At 39.5% G+C, this 16,006-nt stretch overlaps 1 protein-coding gene across 5 annotated transcripts in view; it reads right to left on the reverse strand.

Annotated features, from left to right (window-relative positions):
• Positions 1-15,349, reverse strand: part of LOC148874294 (RING/U-box superfamily protein) — a 143,168-nt gene extending 127,819 nt beyond the window's left edge. For 2 of the 5 annotated variants that reach the window (XM_088966406.1, XM_088966403.1), the window contains exons 1-3: positions 14,816-15,119; positions 11,156-11,198; positions 5,634-5,784 (exon numbers count right to left, since the gene is read on the reverse strand). In XM_088966406.1, the coding sequence (XP_088822532.1) occupies positions 5,634-5,784; positions 11,156-11,189 (185 nt within the window). In that variant the 5' untranslated portion in view covers positions 11,190-11,198; positions 14,816-15,119. Of the gene's footprint in view, positions 1-5,633; positions 5,785-11,076; positions 11,114-11,155; positions 11,199-14,815 lie in introns of those variants that run through there. The other 3 variants (XM_088966402.1, XM_088966405.1, XM_088966404.1) reach the window with 3 other exon arrangements.
• Between the last annotated feature and the right edge of the window lie 657 nt (positions 15,350-16,006).

The raw sequence follows: 16,006 nt of genomic DNA on the forward strand, positions 1-16,006 counted from the left end.
ATGGCTTTTAATCTATGTTCCATTTCCATTTGTTCATCTCTGAGATTTCCCTCCCATCTCAGTGACAGAGACTGCAAACTGTCTCTAGAAATGTGGGAAACCACACAGGGTGCATGGAGCCAAATGTTTCCATTGACTTTCTCAAAAGCTAGATTTAAATGGGCCCTAAATGGCTAGGGTTCCGCACGGGGAGATCATCCAATGATCTTATGGACACCATGGCAATGATGTGCATTCAGCCATGGTGTGCGAAAGAGCCACCATCGAAATAATCATGGGCCAAGTACTTATGGTCCATGTACGTAGCACACCACACATCCATACATCACATGCATGTAACAAATTCATCCAATCAATTAAAATATCTGTAAAACCCTTAATTAATTAGATTAAATCAGTATCAACCCAACAAAGACCATAATGTTATCATATAACATTATCTAGGTACATGGGTTGTACTGCAAAAGGCAGTTCGGCTCATGTAGCTAAATTAGGGCTAATTCAGTTTTATCATATTAAAATTAGGTTTTTACAGAGGTGGGCTGAATTAAAACTTGAAGTGGGCCATCAATCCTCAAGCCTAAATCGTATTTGGGTTAGAAAACACAACCCCATCGAACCAACAATTTGGTTCAACCAGTTTGGACCAAATCTAGTACAAATCGGCCCAAGTTTTGGTGTCCAGTTCAAGATTTAATTCAAGAATAATGATCTGAAAATAAATTAATTCAAGATAATCAAATTATCAAGAAACTAAAATCAGAGGGTTGCATTGTGATTTTCTTGGATATCCTGCAAACCTGCAAAGAACAGTTAATCGCAGATTGCAAAATTGATATCTGCAAAATCGTAGATCGCATAACTTGTTTCTGCGAAATCTTCTTCTCCTTTGTTGCGCACTCCAGCAATCTCCAGACGGAAATAAAATAGAAAACCTAATTTTTCTATTATTACATCACATCGAATTCCTATACAATGTCTAAAAAATATAAAAAAAAATATTTACATACCAAAATTGAATAGAAAAAAACCACAGGGTGTGCCAATCTTGGCACCAAAAAGATTTGATCTCCATCACATGTGCAGCCCAAAAACTCAAGAAACATTCACAGAACAATTCTATAAATATCAGAGAATAATAAAGATTTATTTTCCATATCATCTGCCCATAATCTGGGAACCAATTCCCAGAAAAAAAAAAAAAAAAGAAAAAACGCTAACTACACAAATCAGGTAGAACGCCTTCTGCCCATTTGCGCAGATTCAGGTCTGCTCTAATTTGGTTCAAGACTTGAACCTGGCTCTGATACCACTAAAGGGATGGGAGATCCATCATATGGATGACCGAACCCTACAGGAAGGTTGGGCAAATTTTCAAAAATTTATTTACTCCCATCCGGGAATCCTATTCCCAATTTAGAAAAAACAGCATTTTCAATGTTCGTTCTTGTAACCAAACCGGACCAAATCTGAAACCAAAATTAGGGAGGGATATACCTGATACGAAATCCACGCAAGAATACTCCTCCCAACGTAGGTGTTCATGCCCAAAAAGTGTACCAAAATCCTCCCTCCACTGAAGATGACACAGCTTAGGATGAGGTAGGATCAACAGGTAGTTCTTCACCAAGAACTTGTGATTCTTTAGCAAGAATCGAATGGGATAGTGAGCACAGCTTCTAAATTGTTTCTTCTAGCAAGAAAAAATATTAAGATCGAATCTTGATCAAATCCAAGAACTGGAGATCAAACAGGATAGGGCGGCAAGAGCAGGAAGAAAAAGATCTAAAGGCAAGATCAGTCTAACTGAGTTGTCTTCTCTCTGTATTGAGTGAATGTGTCTTCAAAGTTCGCCCTGCTCTCTTATTTACAGCCTTAAAGAGACAACTTCCTAATCTCATTAGGAGTTTTCTGATCCAACTCTTTATTTGGATCTGGACTCTTTAAGTGATAAAGATAATCCCTTATCTTATCTGCAAATAAATATCAGCCTTCCTGATCAGATTAGGAGTTCCTTTGATCCAAATCTTTATTTGGATCTGGACTCTTTAAGTGGATAATAATAATCCCTTGTTTTATCTATTGATCCAAATCCCAGATCCGCCCCTATTTAATTAGTTTAATTAACCCACTTCGAAATGGGTTTTTAGGCCCATTAAGCTTTCAGGCTCACTTCCTCTTTAATGTTGGCTAGCTTGGCTTTCTTTGTATGGTATGGGACTCCTGAGTCCATGGGTTCAACCTAGCCTCTGTTACAAGGCCTGGCCGAATTCACTACTGAATACAGTAAACTCCTGAGTCCATCACAATGGGCTCTTAATGGGCCCAACATTTACACTAAATGGTCATTGGGTCCAGCCATCTTATGAAGGCCCAAGGACTGTGGGCAGATGCAAGATTAGCCCATCATGTATAACACTCAATGGTCTTACACTTAACCTCTTAGCCCATAATGATCAAACACTGCCTAACAAGAGAATGACATCTCCCTCGGCTGCAAGGTGCAGTGTTGCACTCTCTACTCACATGGATCCCGGGAATTAAAACATTTTGCGAACATTTTGAAACCATAATATATACATATATATGTATATCTCTATATAAATATATTTTGCAAAAACAAATTTCAACGGTTGAAATCAACTGCCGGCAATTTAGGTTTCCATCAGAGCGAATGCATCCCCGATCATTCACTTTGTCCGACAAAGGGGTTGATCCTGTCACTATAATCACCCACTCAGATGAATTCTCGGATTGTCCCAACATACCTAGATTTTGACCCCCTCTAAGGATCTCACTAATTGGCATATCTAAGGCAGTCCAATCCGACACCTAGTGCGGTATCATATTTGAGTCTAGGGGTCAGGTGTAACATTCCAGTTTTGCCCATCTATCTCCAAAGTCCTGGGCAATACTAGAATTTTGGTCCGGTTCAAGGTTTCAAGAAAACCCACATTGCATGTCCCTCAGGTCTCACCCTAGCGGCTAAGACAAGTCACCCCAACCAACTTGGCGGCACATCAGTGTCAGCCTTGGCAGGATAAATCTCCCCAAATCTATCCAACGGCTGTGAAGATTTTAAACTAACACGAGTCTCATATGTGTCTAGTTTAAGGGTATTACACAGAAACACACCACAACAACATGAATCAAATATGTACTTTATTCATTTACAATAAATGTCATAATGTACATCATGATGATTGCAGCTAAGGGCATACACTGTCTAACATTGGATCCTTCAGCCAGCCCACTACTAGTTTTGAATCCCCTTCAATCACCAAACTTCTCACATTCAATTCATTAGCAATCTTTATTCCTTGAGCATCTCCACCCTAATAGAGATTAGAGACCCCTACTCCCACTGCCCTAAGAATAATGCTTTCATAAGTCCTTCATCCCTCAACAGTCAACACCCCTCTAATTCCAGAAGGGCCCAACCCAACTCACCCAAGTTACCTTGACTTCTCCCATCAAAGTTCAATTTTATAAATCCTTTAGGAGCATCAACACCAATTTTACCCTTTCCTTCTTAGATGAACTACTCACCACCACATACTAATTTGTCCAAACATCGTCAAATGAGAAAGGATAAAATATATTCATAGATTTGATGTATTGTATTACTCTACTCATCACACATTCTTCCACCACTTCCATACTTCATTCCTCTAAGAATATCATTGCATTCCTTTCTTCACAAATGGTCCAAATTAGTGCTGCTTTCACACACTTCCACATGATTCTTCCCCTTTTCTTGGGCCAAGCATACGTAGCCAAATTAAAGAGCATATTTACCACCGTTGGCAAATTCCACCTGCACCCAAACAAAGAGAAAAGCCAATCCCAAATATTTGCAGCAAATGGGCATGAGACTAGTAAGTGGTAACAATTCTCCCCATTAGATTTACAAAGAATATATTAGTTCGAGGAAATGCACAAGAAAGGCCGTCTTCATTTGTAAATTATCCATTGTATTTATCTTTTTTTATCAATATCCATTGTATTTATCTTCCCATAGTACACTTCCGAGAAAAGAAAAAAGAAAAAATCTATTTAGGGGAAATGGACTTGCACCAAATTTCAATGGATGGGTAAACCTGAGGGTTGCTAGACTGAACAAGAAACTTGAAAAGGATACACAAGTGAAGAAACCTTTGGGAAGCAATGTCCAAACTCATCTATCCAAATTGGAAAGATCCAAACAAACTTTTTCAAGGGTGCAACAATCTCACTATGGAGTGAAACTCATCATCTCTTAACCCTCTTCAGAAACCAAAGTCCCAATTAGGTCCTGAAGGAAACAAAGGAAATGTAAGGATTTCGAAATAGACTCCTTTAACATAGAAATGGTATACAGAGAGGGAAACAAGTCCTTAAGAAGGACATTACCAATCCAAGCATCTTCCCAAAACTTAACATGGTTCCCTGAACAAAAATCATACCTAACCAATCTGAGGAATTGATGAAGGATCTCATGAATGGCCTCCCACATTGATCAACCACAACATGTTCATGTAATTTTCTTAAGTCCATCATGGATGTTGAGGATCCAAAATATTAAGCTTCAACTGACTAACAAGAGTATAACCCAATTTACTACATTCACCAATATCAATTCTCATAGAATTAGCCCATTCTAGATGGTTTGTACCACCTAGTTTAACTATAACTGCCCTAGGTGTTACCAGCACCTCCTAGCTTAACTCCATTATGAAATATGCAAAAATATAGAATGATAATGAAACAATAAAAAAAAAGCAAGGTAAATATTTTTAAATTATTATCTTGTACTGAATCGTTATATATAGCTAAGAAACTAAGGTAATACACAAAATAATATGTTGTCATCATGCCTTGTAAACCTAAGAGTCAAAATTACATAATAGAATGAGTTCAAGAAAAATTTAAACTCGTAGAAAACACAAATGATTCTAATATATCAACCAAATTACACAAGCCTCATATTTGAAAAGAATATTGAACCGGCTCAAAGCGGTAATTATGTCCGTTAGGAGGGCAAATAAAATTGCTACTTGTACTCTACATAGTGCCAATAGTGTTCACTAGGGAATATATTGATTCCAGTAAGGTTTCATGCCGGTACCCATCAAAATGGAAATATCTCGTGGAAATATTAGGAAATTTATGGGCATTTTAAACCATGTAGTAGGTGGGCTATGGCCCCACCAAAGCACTTATGTGGAAGGAATGGTAGGATACAGCCCCTATCCTAATAGAGTGGCCTCCCAAATCATGAATCCTGGCTCCACCTGTGACTACTTAGAAAAGAGAGGTGTGTACACCACATTTTAGTAGTGTTTGGTAATTGATGAAATAAAGACATTTTTCTATGAAATACAGACATTGTTCTACAAAAAAGAAGAAAAAATTAACCCACTAAAGTTTCATTTGCCTTTTGAATAACATATGGCTCAATTCTCAAACCCTTTATTTAAAACTATTTTTTAAAACAAAAAAAAAAAGACAAACTAGAAAGCCTCAACATGGACAAGGTTATTCCTTTTGCAAGAGTTCGCAAGAAATGGTTCTTGGGATGAAATTTCTGATTTCAAGGGCAATCCCAAACAACTACTATAAATCAACCAGTTCAAAAAAGTCACTAATCGTACCTCATATTCTGTATCGTTGCCGAATATTCATCTGGATTCTTTGTTATTTTGCACCACCCATGTTTTTCTAGTGAAGAATATGTTATCTCTGAGCATACTACAACTTCACTATACCTTATCTCAACATCTGGGTACCTTGAGTCTGATGGTACTGCAACAAACCAAACAAAATCCAAAAGATATGAATATCTTGTTTACAAAAACAATAGAAGCGATTTTCATTTATCAAAAAAAAAAAAGAACAGAAGTGAGTTCCAACCATTTCCCTAGCCATCATATTCTCACAACTTCTCAAATCAATCAAAATTAAATATTTCTTACCATAAGCAGGGCAAAATGTATGGAAAATATTACTATAAGACTGGTTATCTTCCTTGCTTTTAGGATCTATTAAAAAAATGGTGAAGTAGTGAACAGAAATGGAAAATTAATTTAAGTTAAAATGACAAATATTTCTAACAAGCTAGAGTTGTATGATATATATGCTCCAACCATTGATTTCTTGCCTAGGTCCCAGGTGCAGCACTTTCAAAAGGTTCGAAGTCTGAGAAGAGAAGAAGGATTAGGCCAGTAGAGGAAAAGTCCCTCTCTCTAGCTAACCCACTTTGTATTTATACTAAATAAGTTGAGTTACAAAAAAACAGTATTGTCCCTTACAAGTGATGGGACACAACTTAAACTTGAATAAAACAGACCTTTCACTTCTAACTAAATAAACCAAAAGACCAAAATACCCCTGTACTGTCGACTCTAACACTCCCCCTCAAGCTGGAGAGTATATGTCACATATGTAATCTACTCTACCCCGAGACAGCCCCTTTGTAAAGAGATCTGCCCACTGGTTTCCTGAGCTCACATGAGATGTAGTTATCACTCCACTAATCACTTTTTCTCTTACAAAGTGGCAATCGACTTCAATATGCTTTGTTCTCTCATGGAAGACTGGATTAGAAGGGATGTGTACAGCAACTTGATTATCACAGTATAACCTCATGGGTCTGTCAATAGAGAACCCCGTCTCTTGTAACAAATTCTTCAACCATACTAGTTCACATGTAGTATGAGCCATAGCCCTGTACTCAGCTTCTGCACTGCTCCTTGCCACCGTTGCTTGTTTCTTGCTCTTCCAAGTTACCAGATTTCCACCAAGGAAGGTACAATATCCTGTAGTTGATCTTCTTGTCTGACACAGAACTAGCCCAATCAGCACCTGTATACCCTTCTATCTCAAGAGTTCCTCCACCTTCGAATACCTAACAATTCTTAGAATTGCTTCCCAATGAGGAATCTTAAGATGTTGCATAAACTGACTCACCATACTTACAGTAAATGATATATCAGGTCGTCTCCTAGTAAAATAGTTCAATTTTCTCACCAACCTCCTATACCTTCTAAGATCACCAAACTCTTCACCTGCATCAACACTCAACTTAGCATTTAGTTCCATAGGTGTCTCGGTTGGTTTAGCACCTAACAGCCCTATTTCTTCAAGTAGGTCAAGGACATATTTCCTTTGACATAAGTTAATTCCATGCCTTGACCTTACAACTTCTATTCCCAGGAAGTACTTCAGCTTACCCAGATCTTTCGTGTTGAAGTGATCTTATAGGAAGTTCTTCAACCTATTAATCTCATTATTGTCACTCTCAGTTATGACAATATCGTCCACATACACCACTAGCAAGATTTTCCCATCTTTTGAATCATGGTTGAACATGGAATGATCTACCTGACACTGTTTCATCTCAAAGTTCTTCACTACTTCACTGAACCTACCAAACCATGCACGAGGAGATTGCTTCAGCCCATAAATTGTCTTTTTAAGTCTACACGCCTTACCATCTTCCCCCTGAACAATAAACCCTGGTGGTTGTTCCATATATACCTCTTCAAATAAATCACCATGCAGGAAGGCAATCTTGATGTCAAGTTGCAAGAGAGGCTAGTCATACATTGTTGATAATAAATCAATACCCGAACTGAGCCAATTTTAGCCACAGGAGAAAATGTCTCCAATATAATCCACACCATACAACTAAGAATAGCCCTTGGCCATTAACCTGGCCTTTAATCGTTCCACACTGCCATCTAGAAGATACTTCACTATGTAGACCCACTTACACCCAATAACATGCTTAGCGGGAGGAAGAGTAGTAAGTTCCCACGTGTGATTGTGTTGTAAAGCAGACAATTCCTCTTCCATTGCTTGTCGCCACCCTGGAGAGGTAAGAGCTTCCTAGACAGTTTTGGGAGTGGAAATAGATGATAGTAAGGATATAAAATGGCAATGGGAAGCAGAAAAGTGAGCAACAAAAACATAATGAGAAATAGGATGAGATGTACAACTACATTTACCTTTCCGCAATGCAATAGGAAGATCAAGATCCGAAAGAGGAGGTGCAACCATAGGATCTGTCAACGATGACTAAATTGGAGGAGGGGCAGGTGTTAAGACAGTGTATGCCCTTAACTCCAATCAGAATGATGTACCTTATGACATTTAATGTAAATGAATAAAGTACATATTTGATTCATGTTATTATGGTGTGTTTCTATGTAATACCCTTAAAATGGACACATATAAAACTCAGATTAGTTTAGAATGTTCACAGTCGTTGGATCGATCTGGGGAGATTTATCCTGATAAGGCTGACACTGATGTGCCGCCAAGTTGGTTGGAGTAGCCTGTCTCAGCTACTAGGGTGAGACCTGAGGTACATTCAGTGTAGGTTTATTTGAAACTCTGAACTGGACTAGAATTCTAGTATTGCCCTGGACCTTGGTGATTAGTGGGCAAAATTGGAATGTTACACCTGACCCCTAAACTCGATTATAATACTGCACTAGGTGCCGGATTGGGCTGTCTTTGATATGCCAATCAATGAGATCCTTAAAAGGGGTCAAAACCTGGGTATGTTGGGACAGTCCGAGAATTCATCTGAGTGGGTGATCATAGTGACAGGATCAGCCCCTTTGTCGGACAAAAGTAATGATCGGGGATGCACTCTCTCTGATTGAAACCAAAGCTGCCGACAGCCGATTTCAATCGTTGAAATTTGTTTTTGCAAAATATATTTATATAAAGATACACATATATTACGGTTTCAAAATGTTTGCAAAAGGTTTTAATTCCCGGGATCCATGTGAGTAGAGAGTGCAGCACTATTCCTTGCAATCGAGGGAGAGGTTCTCTCTTGTCGGGCAGTGTTTGATCATTATGGGCTGAGAGGTTAAGTGTAAGACCATTAAAGGTAGTACCTGATGGGCTAATCTTGCATCTGCCCACAGTCCCTGGGTTTTTATAAGGTGGCTTGGCCAAGGGACCACTTAGTGTAAGTGTTGGGCCCATTAAGAGCCCATGGTGATGGGCTCAGGGGTTCACTGTGTTCTACAGTGAATTCGGTCAGGCCTTATAACAGAAGCTGGACTAAACCCATGTGGTTGATGTATAGATCAACGTTTGGGTTCCACGCCATACAAGGAAATCCAACTAGGCAGCAGTTTGGAATGTTGGTGAGCACATAGACTTAATGGGCCTAAAGCCCAATTCGAACTGGTCTAATTTGATTAGTTAAAGAATGGGGCGGATCTGGGATTTGGATCAGCAGATAGGATAGGGAGTTATCCCTATCCACTCAGAGAGTCCAGATCCAAATACAGATTTGGATTTGGAAACTCCTAATAAGATTAGGAGGGGTTGATCTAATCTACAAATAAAATAAGGGCTTATCATTATCTCTTAAAGGGAAGTCATGATCCAGATACAGATTTGGATTAGGAAACTCCTAATGAGATTAGGAGCTCTCTTTAAGGCTATAAAAGGAGGAGGGCGAACCACCAGACACAACATCTCATCATAACAGATCTCAGATCATAGAAAGAGAGAAGGCAGCAACAGTAAAACTGCGCCATCTTCTGCTCTTGTGCCTTCCTCCTGTTGCCGCCATTGCCAGTTCGTTCTCCACTGTAGGAGCGATCAAGAAGAGTTCTTGATATCAGTTTTTGGAGAAAAAATGATCTGAAGTTGTGCTCACATACCCTCCATCGAATTCTTGCTGAAGGATTCGGTTCTTGTGAAGAACCTGTTGATTCTACTCCACCCTACGTTGTGTCATCTTCAGTGGGAGCAGTCTTTGGAGTTTTTCTTGGGTGTGAACACCTTCATTGGGAGATATTGTTTATTCGTATCAAGTACCTCCCTCTCCTACCTTTTGGTTTCAGATCTGGTTCGGTTCTTGGTTCAAGATTTATCCTTGAAAATGCAGATTTTCTAAAACAGGGAATGTGATTCCCATATGGGAGAGAGATTTTTTAAATTTCGCCCTACCTTCCTACAGGGTTCGGCCATCCATATGATGGAACTCTCATCCCCTTCAGCAGGTGCTCTTCTGTGAGTATACACTTGTCGAATTGGTGGCCTCTCAGTAGTAACCTGCATAGGAGAGGGAGGGGAAGGAACGGGAACCATGGGAGGGGGATCCGCAACTGAAACAAAAACCACGGGAAGGAGGTCCTCAACTGGAATAGGAAGTGAAACTATGGGGGAAGGAGAAGGGAACTCAGTACTCGAGAAAAATGGGACTGATTCAAAGAAATGACATCCGAACACACAAATGACTTATGAGAGTTAGGGTTATAGCACTTACACCCTTTTTGAGTCTTGGAGTATCCAAGGAAGATGCATTTAGTAGCACGTGCATCTAACTTATCTAAACCAGGCCCCAAATTTTGAACAAAACAAACACACCCAAAGACTCTCGAGGTAAGAGGAAACAGAGACATAGTGGGAAACAAAACTAAGGGGATGGACATGGACATCCGATTAATGAGGAAACATGATGTTAGGACAGCATTACTCCAAAAACACTTTGGGACATTCATATTAAGCATAATAGACTGAGCAGTTTCAACCACACCGTTCTGTTGTGGGGTGTAGGAACAAGAAGTTTGATGAATTATCCCATGGTGCTTTAAGTATTGCTGAAATGGTGTTGAGGTGTACTCTTTTGCATTATCAGAGCGAATAATTTTAATATGAACTCCAAATTGGGTACGCATTTCAACATAAATTTTTTGAAAAATAGAGAACAATTCACCATGATCGTTCATAAGATAGAGCCATGTCATCCTTGAAAAGTCATCAACAAAAATTACAAAATACTTATAATCATTGTATAACACTACTTTATTTGGACCCCAAACATCAAAATGCACTAAAGAAACATGACTCAAGAAATGACTATCAACTCTTAGAGTAAAAGAGACTATGGTGTTTCCCAAGCTAACACGACTCAATCCAACGATGAAAGATGACTTAAGAACAGAACCAACAACTTTAGAGCCTTGAGAGATAGATGGCCAAGTCTACAGTGCCATTGTAGAGGAGTAAGAGACAACTGAAATGCTATTGGCAGGCCACCACCATCAAGGTAATACAATCCACCTGCCTCATGCCCTCCACCAATCTTCATCCCCATCTTGAGATCCTAAAACACACAAGAAAAGGGATAAAAGGTTATCACCTGCCTCATGCCCTCCACCAATCTTCATCCCCATCTTGAGATCCTAAAACACACAAGAAAAGGGATAAAAGGTTATAGAACAATTAAGTAACTTGGTTAATCTACTAACATACATAAGGTTAAAAAGGAACTTGGGAATGTATAAAACAGATGATAAAGATAAGGAGGTAAGATCAACATCACCAACACCACAAATGGGAGATGTAGAACCGTTAGCAAGGGTAATTGTTTGAGACGTAGAAGACAGAGAAAGTGAAGAAAATACATTTGGAGTCCCAGACATATGATCTGAGGCTCCAGATTCAATGATCCAGTGTGAAGGTTTGGAAGCCAAGCAAACCATACCTGAATGGGCAAGAGTAGTTGTGTTCTGTTGAGAGGATGTCTGAAGGAACTTCTCATATACCTTACGTGGTACACTCACCATCTCCTTCCCAGAAGCACCAGTAGATGTGGAGGGAGTCTAATCAGTTTGTTGATTTTCACTAACTGTATCACTGCCACTAGTCACAGCATGGTTAGCCCAAGTGTGGGGTGGACCATGTAAATCATAGCAGAAATTAACAATGTGCCCCTCTAATCCACAGTATGTGCATTTTCTAGGTGCATTGCTTCTTCCTCTACCACGACCTCCCCCTAACTCTCAACCTCCACTACGGCCACTAGAACGATTAAACATAGGACCACCTCAGTTTCCTAGAAACCCACGGCCACCACCTCTATTTCCACGAATTCAGCATTTGAAAACCCTACTTTCAACTCATATACCCAGGTATAAACAAAAGGAAAAGAGGCTTATATCGATTCACACTATCACATAAATGAAATCTAGACCAAAAGAAAGCAGTCGCAGTCCACTACTAGGCGAATAGATACTTTTGTTCATACCTGTCCACAACCAGCCCTCTTCGTATCACCGAATAGAGGGTATCTAGTACACCACCACAACGATCACCACCACAGTAACCGGAGGCATATTCACCTCCAAGAACAAAAAACGACCACTCCTTTTTGGCCCCTTATCGAACTTCCAATCTGTCTAGAAGATATTTGAAAAAAAAAACGAATACAACTGGCAACGAACTCAGGAAGAAGAAGGGCGATGAGAAAAGCAAAAAACTGGTTTCTTATTGCTCAGATACCATGTAAATAATCCTATTCAGTCCTAGGTTCGAAGTCTGAGAAGGGTTCGGCCAGTAGAGGAAAAGTCCCTCTCTCTAGCCGACCCACTTCGTATTTATACTGAATAAGTTGAGCTACAAAAAGACGGTATTGTCCCTTACAAGTGATGAGACACATAACTTAAACTTGAATAAAACAGACCTTTCACTTCTAACTAGATAAACCAAAAGACCAAAATACCCATGTACTATCGACTCTAACACAGCCCAAGCACACGCACCTTTTGAAAATCTATGCATATTTTCTTCTTTTTGTGCTTAGCAGATGGGAGTAGGCACTAGGCAGTAGTGCAGCTTTGCCCCATGTGCCTTTTTGCGCCTTGCACTTTTATAACATTGGCTCCAACTTGTGGGAGAGTGTTAGAAGTAGTTTATTCTGTCTTGTATTAGGCAGTATTGCAGCTTTGTCCTACTCCAAAATTGTAGAATGGTCATTTTACATAAATTGATTACTAATATACAAGTGGGGGCATGTAAAGAACCAGTTCTATCTCATATGCCAGACTTTCCTTTCACTCTATATGTTCTCTATCCTCCTCTCTTATTGAGGCATTCCAATTTGAGGTAAAGCACCATCATTGCAGACTAGGCAGCTAGATATTAAGAGATGCAGCTCGATGAAGGAAGATTATAAGCAGCTAGCTCAAGATCGCAACCTCAAATCATTGAGTAAAACAAAGTTTTACATAGTGTATGCTGCACAATCACTTTGAAAGGTGTTTCTGTGATGGATTTGGGAAAACTTGAAGAATTAGTGTTCCTTCACCGGTGCATAGTCCCCATAGCCAATTAGTCCTAAAAGAAAAACAACAATGTGTCCTTGTGCATTTCTAAAAGCCCCTCCCACCTGATGGACTCGGATTAGCAACACTACTCCCATCAAAGCTAAGCTTGACAAAACCCTCCTCAGGTGGTTCCATAGAATACAGATTTTTGGTTTCTTGGATGAAGATGCTGCCACCACCCCACCCCCCCCCCCGAACCTTTCTCCATAAACCATCATGCGAAAAAGGTGGGAAGAGCACCATAGATAGCCCAATGCACTACCCTAGCCATTATGCATTCAAAGATTACCTGCTGACTTTCTCTTCCCCTCCTTAAAGATTCTGACATTTCCTTCCTCCCAAATTGTCTAAACTATTGCAGCCCTTGTGCACCTCAATGGAGTCCTTCCTCTTTTTCTTTTATTGGGTTGGTTTTAGTTGGGAGTAGGTGGGATTTTGACTTTTTTCCCTGCCCCTCAGGTGACTTGCAGTCGCCTTCCTTGACTCAGTTGTCTCCCTAAACCTCTTCTTTTATGATAGCAAAGACTCAACCCACCTCCGTGGATAGGAACCTTCGATGACCAATCTCACCTCAAAGCTCACTCCAGCATATATAAGGGTCAAAAATGAATCTCACACGCCTCAACCAAGATATGAGCCGCAGAGAGGTTTCTCCAGGAAATCGTTCTACAATCAACAAATATGAAACTCCCACAAGCATCTCCCATTGCTTTGAACATCTCAATATGAACCATCTAAAAAAGAACAGCCATTAGATAGTCTACAAATGAAAACACGTTGTTGCGAACTTCTGATGATAACATCTAAAATGTTATATCAAGCATCAATTAGAACCTGGAAGGTCAGAAGCCCCAATAAAATGAACACTTGTTTGTTTGCACTACAAAGATCATCTAATGGCTAAGCAATTTTGCTTGTGCTCAAACTAAGATGCTGCTCAACATTTATGCCAACTTTTCTCGACTTCTTTGGTTTTAAGTCATCAACATTGAACAACTACCAATATAAATTACAGGTGGGAAAGTGAAGAAAACACTCTAACACTGTATAATAGAGAAGTAGTAACATAGTTCACTCCTCATTCTATCATTAGTCATCCTTTCTTGGAAATCTTTATGATTTGAAACCATGGGAACTTCCTGCCCATTAACATAGTTCAAAAGGGGCTTCCACAATTAGTTTAAAAGAATGTAAAGAAGCCCAGATAGCTCTAAAATTTCTACAGTACTGGGAAACAAAAAAAACACAATGGGAAGCCATTGACTGCAAATTTATGTGAACGGGAAACTGCGCCAACTTCCTATCGATTAGAATCCATTTCAGAGGGGTTTCCAGAATTTAATCTAAGAGAATCTAAGAGAAACCTGGATAGCTCAAAACCTTCAACAGTTTTGGGATGCAAGAATGCAAAGCGGCGCCCTGAAATTGCAAGTATGTTTATGGTAACTATGCCAACTTCCTACTAATTCACATTCAACTCAAAACGGGTTTTCACAGTCGGTATAAAAAAACATAATAAGAAGAAAGAAGCTGAGATAGTTATAAAACTTTTACTGAGAAGAAATAAACGCAAAGGGAGGTCAAGGAACTGCACACAACGATGCATCCTAAACCCAGAAACAAGCAATAAATTTCACAACAAATTTATTGATGAAATTGTCAGAAGGGGCGGGGGGAGGAAAGGAAATACTTACTAAGCTTGGCCCATGGTTCGTCCGAGCATTTAGCCCCGGAACATTCTCCAGGTTCCATTGTTGTTGAAAGGAGAGACGGCACAGTTTTGATTTTTGAATGGTAGAGTTTCACAAACGAGCGAGGGAGAGACGGGGAATTAGTGGAAAGCGAAAACTCGAGTTGCTTGCAACCGCCAAACGCCGAACGGGAAGAGTGGAGGACCCACCTTTGCCCTGCAATCGACCCCGGAAAATGGATGGGTGGAGGGCCCACTACTTTCAAAGATCAGGGATTAGAAGGGTTTTGGAATCCTCAGTCATCATCATATCGACCGGAGACCATTTGATTTTAAATTATCACTAGCAAGTAATCGCATGCTACGCATTAAATTCAAGTTTATCTGTGAGACCGGATCTGCTCCTCACACCTGCCGCTCAGACGCACATCCTATCATGCATTGAGAATATCTCCTAGTTATTATTCACGGGAGATGTTCTCAATGCACAATGGATGTACCTGTGAGACGCCCATTTGTGAGGAGCAGAGCCCGTCACAGTTTATCTAGGTTTGTTTTTGAGTTAAAAGATGGACGCCCGAACTTGAACTTTAGAGGCGCTCTCTGCCAAAAGGGGAAATTGTTTATTAGAACCCTTTACTTTGGCCTAATGTCATTTTGGTCTCCAAATTTTAAAACTTTAAAATTTAATATCTAAACTTTTAAAGTGTGTCATGGTCAATCAATGGTCAATTATATATATCACATAATCATATAATCATAAATGTGATTTAAAATTGGGTAAATTTTTTAAACTATCATTATTGTGAGTAGGGAGGTAAAACTAGATACAAGGTCTCCTTAAAAGACAAAGGAAAGCCGATAGCAAATGGTAAGTTAAAGGTTAAGGTGAATAAAGTGGTATAATGATAGAATGATGTTCTCGTTATGAGTCAGACCTTTATTTATAGGAAGAGATCCCAGGTTCCGAAAGGAATGAGCTAAAAGTATTTAATTCCCATTAGGGAAGGGAATCTTCGATTTGATGTCAATTGTCAGGGAACACAGCTAGAGTTTCGCCACATGTCTTATAAGATATCTCAATGATGAGTTTCCTTTCGTCTGAGGATTCTCATAATACACATGTGCTACTTCATTTCGCAAGTCTCTTAGACTGGCGTGGCACGAATGACATCAATATTAATCTTACGTGTCT

Source organism: Nelumbo lutea, chromosome 1, assembly GCF_056320005.1.
Source record: "Nelumbo lutea isolate HS-2025 chromosome 1, American lotus-T2T, whole genome shotgun sequence".
Taxonomy (NCBI): domain Eukaryota; kingdom Viridiplantae; phylum Streptophyta; class Magnoliopsida; order Proteales; family Nelumbonaceae; genus Nelumbo; species Nelumbo lutea.